Source organism: Hemitrygon akajei, chromosome 27 (assembly GCF_048418815.1).
Source record: "Hemitrygon akajei chromosome 27, sHemAka1.3, whole genome shotgun sequence".
NCBI classification, from domain to species: domain Eukaryota; kingdom Metazoa; phylum Chordata; class Chondrichthyes; order Myliobatiformes; family Dasyatidae; genus Hemitrygon; species Hemitrygon akajei.
Window position 1 is genome coordinate 8,503,884 of NC_133150.1, and position 24,924 is coordinate 8,528,807.

Below are 24,924 nucleotides of genomic sequence, written 5' to 3' on the forward strand. Positions count from 1 at the left end.
GGTTTAGGCCTGAATTGTTGACCATTTATTCACTTCCATGGGCGTTGCCCGACCTGCTGAGTTCCTCCAGCATTTTGAATGTGATGCCAATTCATAAGAGCTCTCCCATGTTCTGCTACTGCTGTACATCATGTCACCTACACATTGAACAGTGAACAAAAGACCATCCTCTTTTTCTCTGTAATGCTGCTTTAAGATGTTTTTTGAATACTTTTGTTTCCTTTTAGAGGCTCTAGCTCCCCCAGTCAAACAAAGAGCTTCGTTCAAGATAAAGGATGCCAAGTGTCACCTTCACCCACGCATTAAGGGAAAACAGGACAGTGGGCATCCAGTTATCACAGGTAAAACGTTTTGGATACCAGTCTTCGGTTTTTCTTTATTTATTGATAATGGTTTTCCATTTTGTCTCCTTCTAGAGCCTGCAACTCCTGTCTCAGTCAAAATATTCCTTTTACTAATTGCTCTGCTCCCGTGTGGTCATCAGGCGGGGTATTGGTCTCCATCTCTCGTGCTGGCTACAGTGCTTGGACTGAATGATGTAACTAATCACCTGAATCGCATTCAGAAGTGCTGATTTTCAGTCCTACTGATAATTGTGCTCCCTTCAGCTAAGACATAGACTGGAGAGGAAAAGGGAGAAATGAGATAAAGAATTATGAACTTGTGTGTATAAAGCCTTTCATTAATTCAATTTTTTCCATAACATTACCCATTCATAAGTTAGTTTAGAAATGTCGTCACAGGTTCAGGTAAAGTTCAGGTAAAGCAGTTGCAGTTTATACAAAGGTAACACAAACAAGAAAGGGATTATTACTGAATAATTTCCTGAATTGCTATACATTGAGTGATCAAACCTACCCGGGAAAAATTAGGCAGCAGAATTGTCTATTTTTCTGTTGTAGAACAGTTGGCAGTGTCTGGGAAATTTCTCACTTTTTGTTATTTATTTCATTGACATGTTATGAAGGAGGCACATTCCCTTGTACAGACAACTGCCAAGTTACGTTTATAAATCTAAAGTGTGATTCTTCCAAGAAAGCAAAAGGTCGCCGGACCCGTAACCCTCCAGGCAAAGAAGTGACTCGCATTACACTGGACTTTGAAGCAGAAATAAGAAAGGAAGATGTAACAGGTGATTTTTGTTTTGTTGTTGTTTTCTACTTTTTGCAGGTTAAAGTAAAAAGTAGTGAGATTTTCCTGAACCAAACGACAACGAGAAAATATGTGTTCTTCTGCAGTTAACCTCTATTTTGTCTCTGGTTTAAGGAGGAGAATGCAAGCTGGATTCCCAATTCCAGTCTCTTTTGCTAAAATCGGGCACAGTGAGTGAGGCCAGTTTGGACTCAGCACTTCCGGTCCTTGTGGGAAGGTTTGTTAATGCTGCACGGTGGGGTTGAAGGTACAGTTGTGGGAGGATAGGAACCAGAGGGCCAGAACAGTGGGGATGTTGTTAAGACCCCAGACAAAGTCAGGAATAATCAAGAGGTTGCGCATGGTGTGACTGGTGTCCTGAGCTGCCGTAAGTATCATAGGAAATGTGGATGAGCTCAGGGCATGATCAACACCTGGTATGATGAAGTTGCAGCCATTAGTGAGACCAGGTTGCAGGAGGGGCAGGACTGCCAGGTCAGCATTTCGGGCTTCCATTGTTTTAGAAGTGACAGAGCAGGGGGGATTAAAGGAAGAGGGTTGGCGTTACTTATCAGGGAAAATATCATGGAGGATTTCCATCAGGACAGACAGGAAGACTCAACTAGTGAGGCATTATGAGTGGAACTGAGAAATAAGAAAGGTATGACCATGTTATTGGGGCTATATCACAGACCATCCAACAGTCTGACAGATGTAGAGGAACACATTTGTAAAGAGATCAGACTCAAAGTTGTGATAATAGGTGATTTTAACTTTCCACATATTGACTGGGAATCCCATATGTAAAAGGGCAAGATGGGATAGAGTTTAGGGAAGTTTCCTTCATTAGTACGTAGAAGCCCCACAGAGAGCACGTGCAATACTGGATCTGCGATTAGGGAATGAGATGGGGCAGGTGACAGAAGTTTGTGTAGGGGAGTACTTTGCGTCCTAATTTGGAGAAAAGCCACTTTTAATGGTATCAGAAGGACCTGGCAAGTGTGGATTGATAGATAGATAGATAAATACTTTATTCATCCCCATGGGGAAATTCAACTTTTTTTCCAATGTCCCATACACTTGTTGTAGCAAAACTAATTACATACAATACTTAACTCAGTAAAAAAATATGATATGCATCTAAATCACTATCTCAAAAAGCATTAATAATAGCTTTTAAAAAGTTCTTAAGTCCTGGCGGTAGAATTGTAAAGCCTAATGGCATTGGGAAGTATTGACCTCTTCATCCTGTCTGAGGAGCATTGCATCGATAGTAACCTGTCGCTGAAACTGCTTCTCTGTCTCTGGATGGTGCTATGTAGAGGATGTTCAGAGTTATCCATAATTGACCGTAGCCTACTCAGCGCCCTTCGCTCAGCTACCGATGTTAAACTCTCCAGTACTTTGCCCACGACAGAGCCCGCCTTCCTTACCAGCTTATTAAGACGTGAGGCGTCCCTCTTCTTAATGCTTCCTCCCCAACACGCCACCACAAAGAAGAGGGCGCTCTCCACAACTGACCTATAGAACATCTTCAGCATCTCACTACAGACATTGAATGACGCCAACCTTCTTAGGAAGTACAGTCGACTCTGTGCCTTCCTGCACAAGGCATCTGTGTTGGCAGTCCAGTCTAGCTTCTCGTCTAACTGTACTCCCAGATACTTGTAGGTCTTAACCTGCTCCATACATTCTCCATTAATGATCACTGGCTCCATATGAGGCCTAGATCTCCTAAAGTCCACCACCATCTCCTTGGTCTTGGTGATATTGAGACGCAGGTAGTTTGAGTTGCACCATATCACAAAGTCCTGTATCAGTTTCCTATACTCCTCCTCCTGTCCATTCCTGACTCACCCCACTATGGCCGTGTCATCAGCGAACTTCTGCACATGGCAGGACTCCGAGTTATATTGGAAGTCTGATGTGTACAGGGTGAACAGGACCGGAGAGAGTACGGTTCACAGCGGCGCCCCTGTGCTGCTTACCACCGTGTCAGACCTACAGTCTCCCAACCGCACATACTGAGGTCTATCTGTCAAGTAGTCCACTATCCAATCCACCATGTGAGAGTCTACTCCCATCTCCGTTAGTTTGTGCCTTAAGATCTTGGGCTGGATGGTGTTAAAGGCACTAGAGAAGTCAAGGAATGTAATCCTCACAGCACAACTGACCCCATCTTGGTAAGTGGGAGGCCTTCAGAAGTGAAACTTGGAGAGTACAGAGTTTGCATGTGCCCATCAGAGTAAAAGAAGGATAACAGTTGTTGAGAACCTTGGTTTTTGAGAGATGTTGAGGCCCTGGTTAAGAGAAAAAATGAATTGCATAGCAGGTATAGGCAAGTAGGAACAAATGTGGTGCTTATGGAGTGTCAGAAATGCAAGAGAACATTTAAAAAAGAAATCAGGAGGGCTAAAAGAAGGCATGAAGTTGCTCTGGCAGATAAGGTGATGAAGAATCCTAATGGATTCTACTGATATGTTAACAGCAAAAGGATAACAAGGGACAAAATTGGTCCACTGGAAGACCAGAATGGCATCCATGTGTGGCGCCCAAACAGATGGAGAAAATCTTAAATTAACTCTTTGCATCTGTATTTACTCAGCAGATGGACACAGAGTGAGGCAAAGAGGCTCAAACTTCTTGAGCCCTGTACAAATTACAGAGGAGGAGGTGTTGTACAGATTACAGAGGAGGAGGTGTTCTCTACCCTGAGGCAGTTCAGGGTGGATAAATCCCCAGGCCCTGACAATGTATTTCCTTGGATCCTGTGGGAGGCAAGTGCAGAAATGGCTGGGGCCCTAGCACAGATACTTAAAGCTTCCTTAGCAACAGGAGAGGTACCAGAGGATTAGAGGATAGCCAATGTTGTTCCACTGTTTAAAAAACATAAACCAGGAAATTGTAGATTGGTGAGCCTGAGAGTGACATCACTCGTGGGAAAGCTACTGGCAAGTATTCTAGAGAGCTGCGTATATAAATATTTGGAAGTGCATGGACTGATCAAGGATAGTCAACATGGCTCCATGTGCAGAAGGTCATGTCAAATCAATCTTATAGAGTTTTTTGAGGAAGTTACCAGGGAAGTGGATGAAAGCAAGGCAATTGATGTTGTCCACATGAACTTTAGCAAGGCATTTGACAAAGTCCTGCATGGGAGGCTGGTCAAGAAGGTTCAGACACTTGGCATTCAGGATGAGGTAGTAAATTGGATTAGACATTGGCTTTGTGGGAGAAGCCAGAGAGTGGTAGTAGAGGGTTGCCTCTCTGACTGGAGGCCTGTGACTCGTGGTGTGCCGGAGGGACTGGTATTGGGTCCTTTGCTGTCTGCCATCTGTATCAATGATCTGGATGATAATGTGGTTAACTGGATCAGCAAATTTGCAGATGACACCAAGACTGGGGTGTAGTGGATGGTGAGGAAGGCTGTCATGGCTTGCAAAGAGATTTGTGTCAGTTGGAAAAATGGCAGATGGAATTTAATGCAGACAAGTAAAAGGTGTACTTCAGTAGGACCAGCCAGGGTACATCTTACACAGTGAACAGCAGGGCACTGAGGAGTGTGGCAGAACAAAGAGACCTGGGAGTACAAGTCCATAATTCGTTGGAAGTGGTATCACAGGTAGATAGGGTTGTAAAGAAAGCTTTTGACACATTGGCCCTTCATAAATCGATGTATTGAGTAAGGGAGATGGGATATTATGTTGAAGTTGTATAAGAAGTTGGTGAGGCCTAATTTGGAGTATCGTGTGCAGTTTTGGTCACCTACCTACAGGAGAGATGTAAACAAGGTTGAAAAACTTATGAGGGGGTATAGATAATGTAAATGCAAGCAGGCTTTTCCACTGAGGTTGGGTGGGACTACAATCAGAGGTCATGGGTTAAGGGTGAAAGGTGAGAAGTTAAGGGGAACATGAGGGGAATGAGCTGCCAGCACGTGGTCCATACAAACTCGATTTCAACATTTAAGAGAAGTTTGGATAGGTACATGGATAGTAATCGATGGGAGTAGGCGTTTTAAATGGCTTTGGCATGGGCCAAAGGGCCTGTTTCAGTGCTGTACTTCTCTATGACTCTGGGATTAGGCAACTTCATGCTGTTCATGATCCAGTCTCAGGACTAAACTGAGGCCCCTTCACCAAGATCCAGCCAGCAGTCTGACTCCCATGGTTTTGTTAAAAAATCCACAAGGATTCAGGAATGGTCATAATTGACAACAAAGAACAAACAGCTTTGTCCAAACTTTCACAGGGTGTATTTTACAGTTGGCCTGGATCTTTATCTTTAATAGAAAAGGCTGTAAACCTGTGAGAGGTGAGTTAGCATCTGTGTACAGAACAGTATTTCAGATGTGCTGTTGGTGTAACCCAGAATGATGACTTCCTTGATATCTCCACAAATTCTAGTTGATCTGCTTTGTTTCAAACTGTTAAAGATTTCCACCATTTTGTTTTCTAATTTTTAAACAATCCTGGTGCATGTGCTCCTGTTTACATCGATGCTGCTGAGGTTGAGAGGGGTCCGAGCATCAAACATCAATTGTCTGTCCTGGTCTCACTCTGTTGATGCCGCAGCCAAGAAAGCTCACCAAGGCCTCTACTCCCTCAGGTGGCCAAAGAAATTTGGTAGGTCCTCTTTGACCATCACTAATTTTTATTGAGGTACCAGAGGAAGCATCCTGTCCGGATGAATCATGCTGTGGTATGGCAACAGGCCTGGTTGACACTCCATCTATACAACTCGCTGCCTCAGTAACTCAGCCAGCCCATGCTGGTCTTGCTCTCTTCTCCCCACTCTCATAGTTTAGAGGGGAAGGTACAAAATTCTGAAAGTATACACCTTCAGGCTCAAGGACGGCTCCTGTTATAAGACAATGGAATGGTTCCCCAGTACAATGAGATTAACTCTACTTCACAAACTACCATATTGTGACCTTGCACTTTATTGTCTATCTGCACTGCACTTCCTCCAGAACCTTAACCCTATATTCTGCATTCTGTTACTGTTTTACCTTGTGCTATTTCAATGTACGATTGATTATAGACAGCATGAAAGGTAGGTTTTTCATAGTACCTCACTACATGTGACAAGAGTAAACCTGTTTACCTTGGAGGCCCTCCATTGGTCAGGACCAGTACACAAGCCAGGGCAGTACAATATGGAGAGCAAACCGTTGCCCATGTAGGAGGCTCCCCCTCTCCACACAGCCGATGAATCCAAAGGAATGGCAAAGACCAATACAGTTTGGCACCAGCAGCATCACAGGAATTGCCAATCAATGTCTTAGGGACTCCAGCTCCGGATTTTTCTTCAGTGTTTACTCCCGAAGCCTTCCTCATGAGTGGGTGTAGCCGCAAGGCAGCAGAGGTTTGAGATCAGAGATTTCCCTCTCCTAGATGAGCTGCCAACCACGGCTGATGAACCCCATCTGCCCAAAATGACTGGTTTTAAGATGCCAGTAACTTGCTTTTTGCCCCTTCTCCTGTCAGTAAAAGCAACTCCACCAGGCTTAGTAGCTAAGCTACATGTGAAGGCCAGGAGCTGGACCTGGGTTGTCAGAGGCTGTTTGAAGTGAACGCCATTGGGAGCACTTAATAGGTAGTGATAACTAATCCCCATTTCCACCCCCTGGTTTTAACAAGCTTAGATAACCAATTTACTAATTCACAATAAATAATATAAGGTTTCCTCTGCACACACAATGAGAAAATAAATGCTAGATTTTATAAAGTAAATCAAGTTTATATTTGATGAAGAATATAATGGACAAGTTTACAGCCCACAGTGGTTTCACATCTGTTAAAGTACTGTACAGACATTATGCAGGAAAAGACGGCAGCTAACAAGTCTCACAAAGACAGAACTAAGATTTGACCAGCTACTTTTTTTTACTGATGCTGATTCTGGGGGCAATGTTAGTCAGTAGTACTCTCTATCTTCCAAATAATGTTTTATGTTACATCTGTCTTTATATTATAGAAAACGTATTTGTGACAATGTAGCACATCCTTAGAAATGAAATAGGTATAAAATCTAAAGGTTATAAATGTGAGAGTGGAGCTTGGGCCTACAGCCTCCTGCTCAACTTGCCAGTAAGAACTAGACTCATCCACTCTCCTGCACCAATTCATTCACCTCACTTTAACGGAGTGAAATTCTTCCCTGCAGGTAGCTGCAACATTAACTGCCTGAGACAAAAGATGGAGAAGAAACTGAAATCTGCAATTAAAACCCTGAAGAAATCAATTAATCAGCAGCGATTTCACATTCGTTTCTCGGGGATGGAGTATGAAGTGGCAAAGAAGTTGGCAAAAATGCCTGAGAAACAGGAGACATGTAACATTGGGCAGGAATGGGTCGATGGGAAGTGTGGTAAGTGTGTGTTTTAAGTAAGGTGGCAGCTAATCATAAAATTTGGTTTACTTTATGAAGTAAGAACATAGTTTGCCAATTTTCTTCATAATGAACAAACATGAACTAATAAAGCTTATTTCAGTACAACATTGTACTTTTAACTAGCTTCCACTGGGTTTGTTTCAGTTGATGCAATTTTAAATAAATGTGCATGGTTCTGTAAATTATGTTCTGTCCTTTAGTTCTAAACCTCCAGCCAGCTGACAACTAAGCTCCCAGCCACTGCTCAGTTTAAGAGACTTACTGTTTTCTGTTTCAGCCAGATCTGGTACTCTATTATAAAATAAACGCATCACGTATCAGCTGGACTGTGGTGCCATATCTAATTTTTCAAACAGCCTTGAAATATACTACAATTTAGTAATTGCTAATTCCGTCATATTACAAATGAGCTAACTTCTTTCTGTGTTGCAAATTTTCCATGATTCCATTAAATTTATTTTATTGAATGTAGAACATAATGAATGTAGAGTAGTCAGGGTTTTTGCTGTTGAATATTCCCAGTGATAGCTTGCTGAAAGTTCACATACAGTATATGGCCATAGGGTGGAGGCAGATTTGGACTTGACTCTCTGCTCTCCAGTAATCCGCTAGCATTTACTGCCAAAGATTGCAAGTTAATCATAGCTATGTAAACAAGGGCTGCAAGGTTACTGACACTCTTGGTATTACAGGTAGGCCTTGTAACTCAATAGGTCAACACTTCGAAAAGCTGAGAGCACAGTCCTTAAATGCAGGGAGCAGGAACCCTGCTGCGTGAATTGGCCTTTGCTGATTTGAACTCTTCTATTACACAACAACATAAAGTCTATCTTGTGCATACTCTAGTTTTGAAGAGTATTTTGTGTGGATGAGAAATACAAGATGTATGAGCATGCACCTGATGCCTTCCAATAAGTAAAACAGACAGTGTAAAGGAAAGGGAGAGAGAACCAGAGAGAGCCTGGTATCCTGTCAAAGTGTGGCTGTACAGCATCCTTCCTAGCAGCAGGGAAGGATGCAGGAGACAAAATTATTTATAGATTTTTAGAGTAGCTTCGGTCGAAAGGAAACCCACTGTACCTGATTAAAGTGACAATTTGTATTTTATGAATGGAACTTAAAATCTAACCTCAGACACACAAATACGTATTTCTTGAACATTTTGAATATCTTCACGTGATAACCAAAGAAAGATCTTTGAGTAATAAGCAGTCACAAAGCATTACATTTTTTGAATATATGAATATTTTAATCAGAAATTTTTTTTTGCAGAAGTTAACATGAATGTTGATGAATTTTGCAGTTTTGTGATTCCTCACCAGAAATTTTATCTCTTAGTCAGCTGCTCGTCAGGATCCTTTTATCATGGCCAACAAGAGAAATGTGTTCTGTGTCCTGCTGGCACCTACCAGGAGAAAGATGGACAGTTGTCATGTGATCTCTGTCCTGGGGCTGATGGACATGGTCCAACTGGAGCACGTAACATAAGCGTCTGTACAGGTATATTAGCTTTCTGCTTATTGGTATCAAGTGCCCATCTGTAGATGTCAGTATGTTTGATGTAGGGGCATTAGTGAGTTTGGTGGCATACAAGTTTATTTGTGTTTTTTGTCAAAAGTTCAAAGTACATTTATTATCAAAGTATGTAAGCTGTATACAATCTTGATTCATCTCCTTACAGGTAGCCACAAAACGAAGAAACCCAATAGAACCCATTTTTTTTTAAAAAAAGACCATCTATATCCTAATGTGCAAAAAAAAAGAACCAATCATGCAAACAATAAAAAGTAAACGAATAACATCCAGAACTAACGATCGTGAAAGTGAGTTCCCAGCCAAGAAGACAGACATCACTGTATCCGGTCCAGCAGCCTGTTAGTTGCAGCCCACAGCCTCAGTTCAGTGCAGGGCCGAGTAAACTTCGCCAAACAGTGAGCTGAACTGGTCCATACCTCGCTTCCAGCCCTGACACCCTGACCTTTTCAATCTGGCCCAGCGCCGAGATTGGCCTAACATTGGCTCATTCCTCATTTGTGGACTCAGGGCCCTGCTACTTTGATACATTTTTGGGCCCAGGCCCCACTGCCTCGATTCGGCCGGTACCCGACCTGTCCACTCTGACCAGGAGCTTAAATTGGTTGAACGTCGCCTTGTTCCTTACTCTCAGGCTCGGGCCTGCCACCTCGGAGCTGCCACTTTGAAACAGCTCAAATGGCCAATCATTGGCTTGTTCCTCGCTCTCAGGCCCATGGCCCTGCCACGTCAGTTCAGCCTGTACACTCATGCCACAACCAGCCTGCATCTTTGAAACTTCAGTTCATACCACAGAAATGCCAGGTCATACAGGTGGTTCAAAAGTTCAACTCCAAACAGGAAGTTGCAGTGATTGTTGTCCAGACAGAAGATGTGATTGATACAGTAGTTAGTAGATTTATTTGCTACCAGTAAGGCATCACAGGGTTTTACCAGCGCCATCTTAAACTGATGGTGTGTGTGTGCGTGCAGATAGTTAGATGAAATTTGTCTGTACTGTATATTTCATCCGTGCTGACGTGAGTCACACACACACACACACACACACACACACACACACACACACACACACACACACACACACACACACACACACACACACACACACACACACACACACACACACACACACACACACACACACACACACACACACACACACACACACACACACACACACACACACTCACTCATACTGCAGGGCAGATGAGGCCCCAACAATTGCAACACAAAACATCACTATATTCTTCCTGCATCTAAGTCTTTTGTTTATATGGGGCATATTTAGCACCTTCTCTTTAGCATCTCATACAATCCTGTGCATGTTCCAATGAACGTTGTAATTGACAGATACAGACTGTAGGAAGAAGTCTATAGGCTGCCTTCTATTTCTGGGGAGAGTATGATTCAGCACATCCCTGTCAGTATCAACTGAAGGGTAAACAAGACCTCACTCTACGTCAGAACACCTCAATGACACTTTCTTCGGCCAAAGTAATCAAAGATGAACTAAATATAAATCTGCCTTGGTGTTGTGCAATAAATTTTGCGACTTTTGGTCTATGGCTTTGGACTATATTCTTCTGGAGAAAGACTGGGATTGTGAAACACATTTTATTTAGTGTGCTTAACTAGTTACCTCAATCACAACATTCATTACATCTGGCCAAATGGAACTCGCTCATAGATATAAAAAGATACTGCATTGTATCGTCATTCCCAAAACTTGGTTTACAACAAAACGCTAAGAATTGTGATTCATGTCATTCCGTTTAGGTAATGACTAGCCAGTTTTCGAAAATCCAGTGTTGTTATTGTGAATTCAGGTCAATGCATCCCAGGACATTATTCAGCAGACGGGTTTCAGCCATGTCACGTGTGCAGTCGAGGCACATACCAGCCTGAACCAGGCCGCACACTCTGTTTCCAGTGTGGAGGAGGATTGATGACAAAGCACGAAGGAGCTTCGTCCTTCCAGGACTGTGATACTAAAGGTGAGTGGCAAAAGCATTGAAGCCGGAAGCTTCACATATACATCACTTTCTACTTAGAAATTTATCATTGACAAACTTATCCCTTCCCCTCTGAAGTCCTTACTAGCTCACTCAGTGACAGTTACTTTTCTCACCTGGAGAACATGTATCATCTGCAGAAAAGGAGCACAGAACTGAGAGATAATCCTGAATTTAGTCAGAGGCAAATTTTGCAGAGCAATCAACACAGGCATTCTCCAGCAAGAAGATCTGAATACTAATCAAAGTTTACTGATTTTCCACTCCATAGTCTGGAACACTGAGGCCTTCTGTAGGGAGTGTGAGATGTACCCTCAGTCGGTGCCAGTAAGATGGTAGGTTCTCTTGCTCGGTGTGGTTTGTACATTAGAAGGTTGCTATGTCTATCTGACATTTTAAATGTTATTTCTATTCCTAGACAACAGATGGTCTGTATCCTACTCAGCCAATTGTCGTCTGACAGCAATATAAAAGTGGACCAGTATTGTCTCCCAAATTTTGTTTTCCTCCCTTAGTTCTTCACATTGGTGAATATTCATAACATTTGTAAAATTGTTTCATGGTATAAATGAATAGACTATATATATTTTAAAATTCTTGTTTGCCTGCCAGACCTAATGGTTCATAAGGCAGAAGGCACCGTGCGCCACTGAACTGAAGGCCTTTCCGTGGGGAAAAGAATTTGTAAGTCTATGTCGTTGGGAGAAAGGGAGGCACAGGACATGTAAGTGCGGGTAGTGCTGAGGATCTAGGATACTTGGCAGTCAGAGATCAGTAAGCACGTGTAGAGGGTGCAGCGCTCATTAGACAGAGCAGGTCAGTGATCAGGAGGGCAGTTGCCAATGTAGTGGCTTGAGGGGGGTGGGGTCAGTCAAACAGCATGCACTCAGATGAAGAAGGTTGTCACTGGTCAAGAATCAGTGGTCAGAAAAGGTTGGGCTGGAACAGAATTTGGTCATTCTGTAGTAGTAGGGCACGGGTTTGGGTGGCAGGTTTAAGATTGCTGCCGATTTGCATCTTGACTTGACAGGGTGGATTGCACGAAGGAAACCTTCATTTGTATTAAACATTAAATGTGACCTGGTCAAGGAGCATTCCCAGCATCAAATTCCATGGACTAGGACCTGCTAATCAAATGCCCTTTGAGCCAAGCTCTAACAAATCTCAGAAGTGCTATGAAAGCTTGATTCTGCATGCAAAACCAATGCCATTCCCAGACAGTTCACGTGCAATTAAAAACTAAAGAATATCGTCCAGTCACTCTTGAGGCATCCCCAGCACAAATCCAGCTTTCTCTGCACAGTACATTGAGATGTCAAATACAGAACAATTATGCACCTTGTGTCATGTATTATATTCACAGTTACAATCAATTTTTATTAAACCATATCACCAAAAAAAGCTTGTGTCACTCATTTCTCAGGTAGTAACAAAATTCTTTGGTATATTTCTGGTTTCTGCCTAACCTGTGTATATTTTATGCAATAATTTATTTATCTGCTATCGGTGAGAGCTGTAATAACATTGGGAATCCACTGAAGTTTGTCTGCTACATGATCAATAAAGATGAATCCACATGGGCTGTTCCCTTTAAATAATAGTTCTGTTGGATTTGGGGGTTTAATCTTGCTTCTGCTATAAAATTATATCTTGTGATCACCTGTCTTTAAGGTCAATAGACATTAAATTTAAGATTCAAGATTGTTTGATGTCATTTCCAGTACACAAGTGTAAAGCAGAATGAAATAATTGTTACTCCGGATCTGATGCAGCATGAGAAAAGCAATAAGAAAAGACCACAATGATAAGAAAACACAATAAATATACAGTAAATACGTAAGATAGCTTCTGTACATTGATTGTATGTCCATAAAGTGATGCTAGGCACAGGAGTGTCCGTACAAAGGTGATAAAGTAGTGGTGGTGGAAGGGGTGGGTTATGGGGTGGAGGTGTGGAAATTAACTGTTTTTGAGTCTGGTGGTCCTGGCGTGAATGCCATGTAGCCTGCTCCCTGATGGGAGTGGGATAAACAGTCCACGAGCAGGATGGGTGGGATCATTTAGGATGTTTCTGGCACCTTGCTGTATATATGTTCTCGATGGCAGGGAGTCTGGTGCCGGTGATGCTTTGGGCAGTTCTGTAGAATGACGTGAGTACGGATGTGCAAAGTCCAGCTCTCCACAGTCTCCTCAGGAAGCAGAGGCATTGGTGAGCTTTCCTGATTGTGTAGAATCTGTTCTGGGACCACGCAAGCTTGCGTGGGATGTGTACTCCCAGGAGTTTGAAACCGAATGCAGTGTCCACTGCTGTTCTGCCGATGTAAAGAGGGGTGGGAGTTGTGCAAGTTCTCCTGCAGTCGATAACCATCTTACCTGTCTTGTTGACAGTGAGGAAGAGATTATTTGCCTGGCATCTGACCTCCAGCTCTGCAGGCCATCTCATCGTCATTGATGAAGAGTCCTACCACTGTTGTGTCATTGGCGAACTTGACGATGTGATTACTCGGGTGTTTGGCCATGCAGTCATACGTGAGCAGAGTGTATAGCAATGGGCTCAGCACACAGCCCTGTGGTACACCCGTGTTGAGGATGATGGGGAGGGAGGTACTGTTGTACATTCTGACTGTTAATTAGGAGGTCCTATACCCAGTTGCACAGTGGTGTATTTAGACCAAAGAGTAGGAGTTTGTTCACCAAGGTCTGTGGGTCAATAGTGTTGAATGCTGAACTGAATCCAGAAACTCAGAAGAATTATGCAGTGTACCGTGTCCTCACCAGCCGATAAGCATCTACTATCATCATATTTTTCTCTCCCCATCTACATTAACAATCCTCCCATTCACACACCTAATTCCCCCGCCACTCACCTATAACCAGGAGAGATTTCATTAGTTGATGTAAACACTCTTGTGCCATGAAGACCTGTGTCCGTGATGTGATGCTGTTTTTGAACTCCCACAGTTCAGTGCTCTCCAGGCCATTATTACAACACGACAGTTCACCGCTGCATACGATGTTCTTTGGGTACCTACCAACCAGAGTTTCGACAGAATTACTGCATTGCCTGCCCCGGCAACACCACGACAGATTTCGATGGATCAACTACAGTCAGACAGTGCAAAAGTAAGTACAGTATTTGTTTATATTTTGAGACTTACAGAAGTTTCTCCACCAGATATCAACTTCCTCTCAAACTCCGTAGGATCATATAAAGACAACAGTACTCTCAAAGAACCTTCTTCATGTGCTTTCTTATTCTGACCATTTCTTGACATGAGTAAAATTGCTGATTGAGTTGGTATGTGCGCAGATTGCTTCTGCTAGCACTGCTGAAGTACAACGGAGGAGGTCATAAAGATAAGCCCCAAAGTCATTCTTGTACAAAACTGAATTTGCTTGCAGTTAGCCTCAGTCTGAATTTTTCAGTTCATCTAGAAGAGTTTATTCAACAAGAGTTTATCATTTTTAGAAAACTGGCAATGTCAGCAGTAAGAGAATGAATTTTCAGTTTTAAATGTTCTAAACCGTGGACCAGTATCAGATTTAGGTGGTCCATGTGTGATCTTGATTCCTTTGTCATGATCTGAGCTGGTATATGACACAAAATGACTGCCATTTCTAATGGTTATCCTCTACTTCTTCACCATAATCAACATGGCCAGCTGGATTGGTTATACAGGTCACATCCCACAAGAAAGTATTTTGCAAACCCTGTGAATCATATATTTACTGACTAGTGTTGCCCATGCCAAATTTGTAATGAAATACTCTAACCACTGCTTGGACTTCCACAATCTTCCTCTATGATGCATTACCACCTTTTGTTGCTACTTTACATAGTGCAGTAACTGGGAGATGATTGACAGCATCTGCAATGAAATGGCTTCATGTCTTCATTCAGAACCTGCCCAGTGGCTTTGTATGTATCTCTACAGTCTTTTCGGTAGCTGTGTTTTGATTGCTGTGATGTGTAAATTGCCTTCTGCTGTCTGTCGTGCATAAATGTTATTTTTCTGTTCTGATCACAGTTTCCTCAATGGTAATCTCAACAAAGAACCTAGTGCAGGTTTTTGCTGCGATGCTTGTCTTTGATGTAGTGTTGTTGAGGCAAAGGGACAGCCCACCTCTGCTCTTGGTTTCTTCTTTGTAGAAATAGCAGACTTTGATTCCAAGAGCAGTTTGTAGTCAATAACAAATGTGAATGATCTCAGTATCTCGCCCTCTTTCTGCAAACAAAATCACTTTATTGAGTTTGCATCTCTTTATTCTGAGGAGCTTCACCTGGTTTCAGTTTCAGTGACGTCACTCTCTTGTAGAGATATTTCCATTCTCTTTTCGAATGAATTGTTTTTCACAACCTCAGAGGTTTCTGTTATGATTAGTTTGTGATCAGCATGCAGTTTTGTACCGTTTAGCTCTTGGATGGTTACTAGGCTTAATTATTTATAAGCCCTCAATTCTGCACTTGCTTTGTTTCCTTTCGTTTCACATCTGCATTGCAGTCTAATCAAGAGCTTCACATGGGCAAATGTACAATTTGTTACTTTTTGGAGTCCAGAGCTTCTTCAGATCAATTTCCTGACCTGTACATCTCTTTCCTACAGATCGACAGTGTGGTGGTGAGCTGGGGGAATACACGGGCTACATTGAATCTCCCAACTATCCTGGAAACTACCCAGCAAATGTGGAGTGCACCTGGAATATTAACCCACCTCCCAAAAGAAAAATCCTGGTAGTGGTCCCCGAAATATTCTTACCCATTGAGGACGACTGTGGGGATGTTTTGGTCATGAGAAAAAACTGTGAGTTTTCCAAGTTCTCTATACTTTATGCACCCACCTCCCCTCAAAGTCCACAGATCCTCCATGCCTACACTCCTTTAAAGCATCCATAATGCATCTTTTTGACCAAACTGTTCTTCACCTTTCTCAATTCCTTCTTTCATTACTGTCAGGTCCCATGCAGACTACATTTTCTCTTCCCACATTATAAAGTGTTATATTTTGATTTCAAGGAGAATGTCTCTTTAATATGTGTGCTGAGATCTACAGATAATTTGGGAACGGAGTTATAACACTTTTAAAAATGCTAACTGGCCTGAGTTGACCTTCATGATTGGTTCAAAGAATCCCAGATTTCATTTTCTTTTCCAGTTCTGTTTAAATGTGACCATTACCATTTTAAGGATCGCACCGATTTGTTAGTTCTCATGCGTGAGACTTGACAGCAAGTTCGGCGTTTTAATTGTTTGTATCATTCTAATCAAATCTGAACCAGTTCTCTCCCAACATACTTGAGTCCTTTCAAGAGTTATTGCATCGCTATCTCATTTGATTTATTTATTTCTGAAGCCTAAGCTCATTCATCTAATCTATGTTGCTGTATCATACTGATCAGCTAATTCAGCAGTCACTTTACGGTATCTAAGGTGGCCCTGGTCTGTAGAATTTAGTTAGTCACACTTCATGCTTATGTGTGTGAATAAATAGTACTGAGGTACTGTGATCATTTGCAAAAGCAAACCACCTGACCAAAAGCCAAGAAAGTGGGAACAGTAAGAGCATAATTTTGAAAACATTCTGTCAATTTTTAAAGCTGTGAACTTCATAAAATGTTCATAAAACCAGAACATGCTGTAAATGAATTTTTTTTATTTTTGAATTCTCCATTTTTGTATTCTGAAATGTTATCATTAGCTTCACCTACATCTATCACAACATATGAGACCTGCCAGACCTATGAACGGCCAATAGCTTTCACTGCAAGATCCCGCAAGCTATGGATCAATTTCAAAACTAATGAAGCAAACAGCGCCAAGGGATTCCAGATCCCATACGTCACTTATGATGGTGAGTGAGCCTTGTGATAAGTGATCTTACAGATGGTTTCTAGCTTTGGGTTTGTGCACATAACCAAGAAATACGTATTTTATTGTATTTTTGCTTTCACTATAACGATATTGCATGACCAAAACAAACTTCCACCATGAACATCCTTACCCAGTTCTAAGGTTCCCAGAAATAGTACTTGGAATATTTAATGAATTAGGAACACTGCTCTTCAAGAAAGACAGAGCAAAAAAAAAGGGAATTATTATCCAATTAGTTCAAAATCAATGGCAGGAACATAGAATCTTTTGGTAAGAACTTTCTAGCAGATGGTTTATGATCTGGAGGGCACTGTCTGTAGATATTTCCGTATGTAGAAAGTAACACAGAATGCTTTTTAAAAGAGATATAGTGTTTGACAAATTTTAGAGGTATACCTTCCAAGTATTTGAGGGATACACCCTCTGAGTATTCTGCTCCATATTGCCACTGATTAACTGCTGCTGCACTGTGTTCTATGAAATAGATACTCTGCAGCAACTCTTCAACAGCAGCTCCCAAACGTACAAACCTCTACTAACTAGAAGGTCAAGAACAGCAGCCACATACAGAAATATCTAAGTACACTCCCCCCCAGATCATTGTCTCGCCTTTCAAAATCCCAATGCCATTACCAAATTTAGCCGTCGGAAGCAAAGACAGGGCAACAAAGTGAATGCTCTTGTTCTGTCCCTCAAATCATCTTCACTTGACTGTTTCTTCATGGTTGCTGGGTCAACTTATCAAGCTCTACACTCAACACTTGTTTGTTTACTTTTCCCACACAAACAACAGTGAGTTACAGAGACAGCACATTTCAGGATGAGTATTAAACTCTGGTCCTACCAAGAATGGATCATTTAAAAAAAAATTTTATGTAAGATTGCTAATATATTTACATGGATTGACAGTTGGTTCATTAAAAGCAGAAGTCATCATCATTATGTGCCACGGGTGATCATGGCCCTTCCAAGTTCTTGGCCAATTTTTCTATAGAAATGGTTTGCCATTGCCTTCTTCTGGGTAGTGTACTTACAAGATGGGTGACCATAGCTATTATCAATACTCTTCAGAGATTGTCTGCCTCGTGTCAGTGGTTGTGTAAAAGAAAGTTAGCCTGACCTCAGTGGTTGGGAAGATGTTGGAGTCAATTGTTAAGGATGAGGTTGTGGAGTACTTGGTGACACAGGACAAGATAGTATAAAGTCAGCATGGTTTTCTTAAGGGAAAATCTTGCCTGATGAACCTGTTGGGATTCTTTGAGGAGATTACAAGTAGGATAGTAGGATAAAGGGATGTAGTGGATGTTGTATATTTGGACTTTCAGACGGCCTTTGACAAAGTGCCACACATGAGCCTGCTTACCAAGTTAAGAGCCCATGGTATTACAGGGAAGGTTAGAACACTGGCTGATTGGTAGGAAGCAGTGAGTGGGAATAAAAAGATCCTTTTTTAGTTGGCTTTCAGTGGCTAGTAGTGTTAGTGTTGGGACAGCTTCTTTTTATGCTGTAGATGATGCAAAAATTGGTGGAGGGGCAAGTAATTTTGAGCAAACAGGTAGAATGCAGAAGGACTTAGATTAGGAGAATGGGCAGTAAAGTGGCAAATGAAATACAATGTCATGCACTTTGGTAGAAGAAATAAATATGTAGACTGTTTTCTAAATGGGGAGAAAATCCAAAAATCCAAGATGGAAAGCAGCTTGGGAGTCCTTGTGCAGAACACGCTAAAGGTTAACTTGCAGGCTGAGTCAGTGGTGAGGAAGGCATTCATATCAAGAGGTGTAGAATATAAGAGCAGGGATGTACTGGTGAGGCCTCATCTTGAGTATTGTGAACAGTTTGGGGCTCCTTTTCTAAGAAAAGATGAGCTGGTATTAGAGAGGATTCAGAGGAGGTTCACAAGGAGGAGTCCGGGAATGGAAGAGTTATCATATGAGGAACATATGATGGCTCTGGACCTGTACTCACTGGAATTTAGAAGGATGAGGGGGTTATCTCATTGAAACCTTTCAAATGTTGAAAGGCCTAGTTAGAGCGGACGTGGAATGGATGTTTCCCATGGTGAGGGAGTCTAGGACAAGAGGGCACACCTTCAGGATAGAGGAGCATCCATTTAAAACAGGTGCAGAGAAATTTCTTTAGACTAAGCATGGTGAATTTGTGGAATTTGTTACCACAGGCAGCTGTGGAAGCCCGGACATTGGGTGTATTTAAGGCAGAGATTGATAGGTTCTTATTTGGCCGTGGCATCAAAGGTTACGGGGAGAGGGCTGGGGAGTGGCATTGAAGAGGGGATAAAAAGTATCAGCCATGATTGGATGGTGGAGCAGATGGGTCAAATGGCCTAATTCTGCTCCTATGTCTTATGTCTTGTGACTTGTGATATGCACCAGCTGTTCATGTGACTATCCACCACCTGCTCCCATGACTTCACATGACCCTGAGGTGCTGTACCTTCCCCAAGGGTGACCTGCAGGCTAGCAGAAAGGAGTGCCTTGCACTCCTTTGTTAGAAACATCTCTCCACTCTGCCACCCAAAAAGCAGAAGTAGTTGATGAAAAAGATGAAACACAGCCCTGAATTAATTACTGTCAATATCAATAATAAATGATGGGATTGCATCCAAGTTTGTTGAAAGTTGGAAGGGAAAGTAAGACACAAGACACAAAGATACTCCAAAGTATTTAGATGGTCTACGTAAATGGTTAAGAAAGTGGCAGATTCATAATACTGTAGTGCAGGTGGAGAAATGATCAATGTTATTTCTAGAATGAAATATTCACAGTGGGATTTCTGATTCTTAGTCCTTATCCTTAGGACAGTGTTATTTCAGTTGTATAAAGTACCAGTGAGGCCACAATTGGAGTGCTGTGTAAAGTCTTGATCCCCCAACTTAACAAAGATTATAATAGCAGCATAAAAGCAGGCAGTTCAAAAGAAATTCACTAGGCTAATTCCTGGTGGTCATAATTCCTGGTGGTCATAATTACCTTTTCAAGAATGGCTACAGAAATTAGTTCTCTATTTTTTTGTGTTTAGAAGAGGGTTAATCTTATTGAAACATGTGAGAATGTCAGAATAAATGTTGAGATGTTTTCATTAATGAGAGAGTTAGCAGAAGATGAAGGGACAGTCCAGAAGAGACGTGTATGGACAACTTCTTGCAGAGGCTGGCGAACCTCTGGAATTCTATACCACAATGTGTTGTGAATGCTAGATTATCATTTGGGGGTGGGCTGCTCCTATTATGTTCTTTTGAGAATCACAGGAAATTAATACACAGTTGGGATCAATAAGAAAGGTAAATATATTAGCTTTTATTGTAACGGTTTAGAATGTAAATATTTTGTACCATGCAAGGCTTTGACTCCTGGAGTCCTGTGGAATTATGGCCTTTTTATTAAAGGTGCAGGAGTTGGTTTCTATAAGAGAGGGCTCTCCAATGAGGAGAATTTGAATAAAATGAGCCTTAATTATCTAGTGTTCAGAGGGGTGAGATGTTATCTCTTAAGCTCATAAAAATCTGAGAAGGAACAGGTGTTTCCCCTGGCTGGAGAGAAAAAAATGTAAGTTAGTTTAAGATATTAATCAGGATTATTACAACTGCATGGTTTCTGGAGCAGCCATTTTCCTTGTTTACTTACCTAGATCCAGATAGCAGTTTTACAGAAAAATACAAAGAGCGCAGCATTCAATTTTTCTGAAATTTGTTAATCCAGAATGTGAGCCAGTGATGCATAATATGAATAGGGATGGTGCTCCAGAATGCAGCTAGAACCAGGGTCAGGAACGATCTGAAACAGTCAAGCTGGAACTTGCTGGGTTCCACTTGCCGCTCCTTTTACTGGTTCACTGGTGAACTTACCCCACATTTCCATTGGATCATTGTTCCTTCCACATTTATTACATTACCTAAAAAGTAAAATCTAAGTGTGTTTGGGTATTAAACAAAGTGATGTATTCAATGCTCTGGAAAGCATACTGGTCTAGACCACCAAAGTCCTCAGATGCCCGATTTCTGAAGTCTGACTGTACATTTTTTAACTATTCTGATGTGGATTGATAAGTTTATAATTGTACAGGACAGCATAAATTTCTCTCCCATGTTTGATGGGCTGACATTTTTTTCCTCTAGAGGATTATGAGCAGCTTGTTGAAGACATTGTACGAGATGGTAGATTATATGCTTCAGAAAACCACCAAGAAATTTTAAAGGTAAGTTATTTAGTCATTTGAAATTGCTAAGTGTGACTCAAAATGGAATGCATAAATACCAGAAAGGGTATCTTTATAATTAAGAGTAAATCTAACATAGTTTAGGCCCTGAGTCGAAGAAAGTGGTAACTTGCTCACATTCAACAAGATTCCATCATCAGATTTATCTTCCATTCCCTCCTCTTTCAGTATTCCGAATGGTCTGTTCTTCCAACTACTCCCCTTCCCAAGTCATTTACCAGTACTTGTCCTTTGACCTCTTGCGTTCCCACCATCCAGACCTTCCTGGTGAAGCAACATACCACTTGCTTTCAATCCAGTGTTGGTGAAACTGAACACAGATAGGGGGAGGACCATTATTCATTGCACAGACCTGAGCTTCCTTGTTTTCTACTCCTGTCTAGCTGTGTTCCCCTGTGCCATTGTAAGGAAGCCCAATGTTAACCTGAGGAATAGCACCTTATCTTCCATCTGGGCACTATACAGCCTTCTGGATCCAACACTGAATTCTACTGTTTCTGTAACTTGTTTTCCCTGTTTGGATCATAACTGCCCAGGTCATTAGAACTGGTGCAATATTGGCTCAATTCATCTTCTCTATTAGCAGAGCCTGACCTGCTGGACGTTTTGAGCATTTTGTTTTTATTTCAGATTTACAGCACCTGTAGTTTTGTGATTTTCATGTACACTCATTTCTGCAGTCTCTCCATCCACCTGCCTTTCTTTTCTCTCCTTCCTTCATCCCTGTAGTTTTCTTGGGTGATGTATTATAGAAGGGATAAAAATTTTCATTAATTACATCCCTTCTTACTACTCCACCACTCTCTGCTATGCCTTTTACTCCTCTTCTTCCCTTCCTTCCAGCACCTATTCTCCTGAGCTCTTCACCAGGGACTCTCTCCACGTTTTCATCATTCCTTCTTGGCCACACCTTCACATTGTGCCTCTCCCCAGCTTTTTCTTAACCTCATCCTGTTTTCCTCCATTTTCTCCAATCTTTACCCTTCATTCCTCTGATCTTAATCCTCAACTCCCCACCCACCTCCATTCCATTCTTATGGGACAAAAACGTCATTGAAGAAGAACAGTGATAACATATCTATAGCTGGAAATTACCATGCTTTTGTAAACCACTGGTCCTTAGATAGGGAACATGGCTACAAGGAACCCATACAGTATACTATGGGGCCAAATTGATGGAATAGTACAATTTATAAGCAAGTTCATAAATTGTTCTTTTCTTTTAGTTGATACAGATACAGTGCCTATAAATAGTATTCAATCCCCCACCCCCCTGGAAATTTTCATGTTTTATTGTTTTACAACGTTGAATCACAGTGGATTTAATAAGGCTTTTTTTAACACTGATCAACAGAAAAAGACTCTTACATGACAAACCAAAATCAGATCTCTACAAAGTGACCTAAATTAATTACAAATACAAAACAAAATAATTGATTGAAGGGGGTATTCACCCCCTTCAAGTCAGTATTTAGTAGATGCACCTTTGGCAGCAATTACAGCCCTGAACCTGTGTGGATAGGTCTCTATCAGCTTTGCACATCTGGGCACTGCAATTTTTCCCCATCCCTCTTTACAAAATTGTTCAACCTCTATCAGATTGCATGGGGATTATGAGTGATCAGCCATCTTCAAGTTCAGGCACAAATTCTCAATTGGATTGAGGTCTGAACTCTTACTTGGCCACCTCAGGACATTAACTTCGTTGTTTTTAAGCCATTCCTGTGTAACTTTGGTTTTGTTGGAAAACAAGTCTTCTTCCAAGTTGCAGTTCTCCTGCAGACTGCATCAGGTACTCCTCCAGGATTTCCCTGTACTTTTACCCTCTACCTTCACAAGCCTTCCAGGGTCTGCTGCAGTGAAGCATCACCACAGCCTGATGCAGCCAGCACCATGCTACATGGTAGGAATGGTGGGTTGTTCATCATGTACAATGCTTTGGCTTACACCAAACATAGAGTTTAGTCTGATGGCCAAAAAGCTCTATTTTGGTTTCCTCAGACCATAGAACCTGCTTCCAGCTGATTTCAGAGTCTCCCATCTGCCTTCTGACAAAGTCTAGCTGAGATTTCATGAGAGTTTTTTTTCAACAGTGGCTTTCTCTTTGCCACTCTCCCATAAAGCTGTGACTGGTGAAGCACCCAGGCCACAGTTGTATGCACAGTCTCTCCCATCTCAGCCACTGAAGCTTGTTACTCCTCCAGAATTGTCATAGGTTTCTTGGTGGCCTCCCTCACCAGTCCCCTTCTTGCACGGTCACTCAGTTTTTGAGGACGGCCTGTTCTAGGCATATTAATGTCTGTACCATATTCTTCCATTTTTTAATGATTGACTTAACTGTATTCCAAGGGATATTCAGTGACTTGGAAATGTTCTTGAATCCTTCTCTTAACTCGTGCTTTTCAATAACCTTTTCGTGAAGTTGCTTGGAGTGTTCTGTTGTCTTCATGGTGTAGTTTTTTGCCAGGATATTGACTCACCAGCAGTTGGACCTTCCAGATACGGGTGTATTTATACTACTGTAGCGGTGTGCTACACGCAGCGCTAAAATAACGACACGGAGTCGGTAAACTGCAATTAAAGAAGATTTTATTCGAAATTCACAGCCTTGCTTTAAAGCCTCCCTCATCCCGCCCTCCCCGGGCGCGGATGCTGTAAGGGACACGTACTCACAAACCCCCGCAGGCTTTTCCCTTTGTTGGTGAAGCAGACCTGGCCTTTGTGCCGGCGCGCTGGCTATTTGAGAGCCGGTTCGAGTGCGCTAGGAAGTGGGTCGCCACATAACCCCCCCCCCCCCCCCCAGAACCGGCGATACACCCCCCAATGTCCACAGTCTGGGCCAGACCCTGTTTGGGAGGTCGGCCTCTGCGTCGCGGTGCCGGAAACTCGACCGGTTGCGCCAAGTCCACATGGGCCGGTTTCAGTCGGTCCACCGTGAAAACCTCCTCTCTCTCCCCAACATCCAGCACGAACGTGGACCCGTTGTTCCTGAGCACCGTGAACGACCCCTCATAGGGCTGTTGCAGCGGTGGCCGATGCTCGCCCCTTCGTACAAACACAAACTTACAGTTCTGCAGGTCTTTGGGTACGCAGGTCGGGTTCTGCCCATGCTGCGAAGTGGGTATGGGGGCCAGGGCACCGAGCCTCTCGCATAGTCTGCCCAGGACTGCTGCGGGTTCTTCCTCTTGCCCCCTTGGGGCTGGTATGAACTCCCCGGGGACGACCAGGGGTGCGCCGTACACCAACTCGGCCGACGAGGCGTGCAGATCGTCTTTGGGCGCCGTGCAGATGCCGAGTAGGACCCAGGGAAGCTCGTCCGCCCAGTTAGGCCCTTTGAGGCGGGCCATGAGAGCCGACTTCAGGGGACGGTGGAAACGCTCCACTAGTCCGTTTGACTGTGGGTGGTAGGCAGTGGTGTGGTGTAGCTGTGTCCCCAAAAGGCTGGCCATAGCTGACCACAGGCTGGAGGTGAACTGGGCGCCTCTGTTGGAGGTAATGTGGGCCGGTACACCAAAGCGAGATACCCAGGTAGAGATCAGTGCCCGGGCGCAAGATTCGGAGGTGGTGTCGGTGAGCGGGACCGCCTCTGGCCATCTTGTGAACCGGTCCACGATAGTCAGGAGGTGCCACGCTCCACGCGACACTGGCAGGGGGCCCACGATATTCACATGAATGTGGTTGAAACGCCGGTGGGTGGGGTGGAACTTCTGCGGCAGAGCTTTGGTGTGTCGCTGCACCTTGGTCGTC

General features: G+C 42.7%; 1 protein-coding gene across 1 annotated transcript in view; it reads left to right on the forward strand.

Annotated features, from left to right (window-relative positions):
- The window catches only part of LOC140717107 (signal peptide, CUB and EGF-like domain-containing protein 3), a 384,562-nt gene that overhangs the window by 351,112 nt on the left and 8,526 nt on the right, over positions 1-24,924 (forward strand). Inside the window, 9 exon segments of the mRNA XM_073030336.1 lie at positions 228-341; positions 968-1,132; positions 7,300-7,503; positions 8,866-9,027; positions 10,887-11,054; positions 14,034-14,195; positions 15,677-15,874; positions 16,769-16,921; positions 21,077-21,156. Coding sequence (XP_072886437.1) covers positions 228-341; positions 968-1,132; positions 7,300-7,503; positions 8,866-9,027; positions 10,887-11,054; positions 14,034-14,195; positions 15,677-15,874; positions 16,769-16,921; positions 21,077-21,156 — 1,406 coding nt within the window.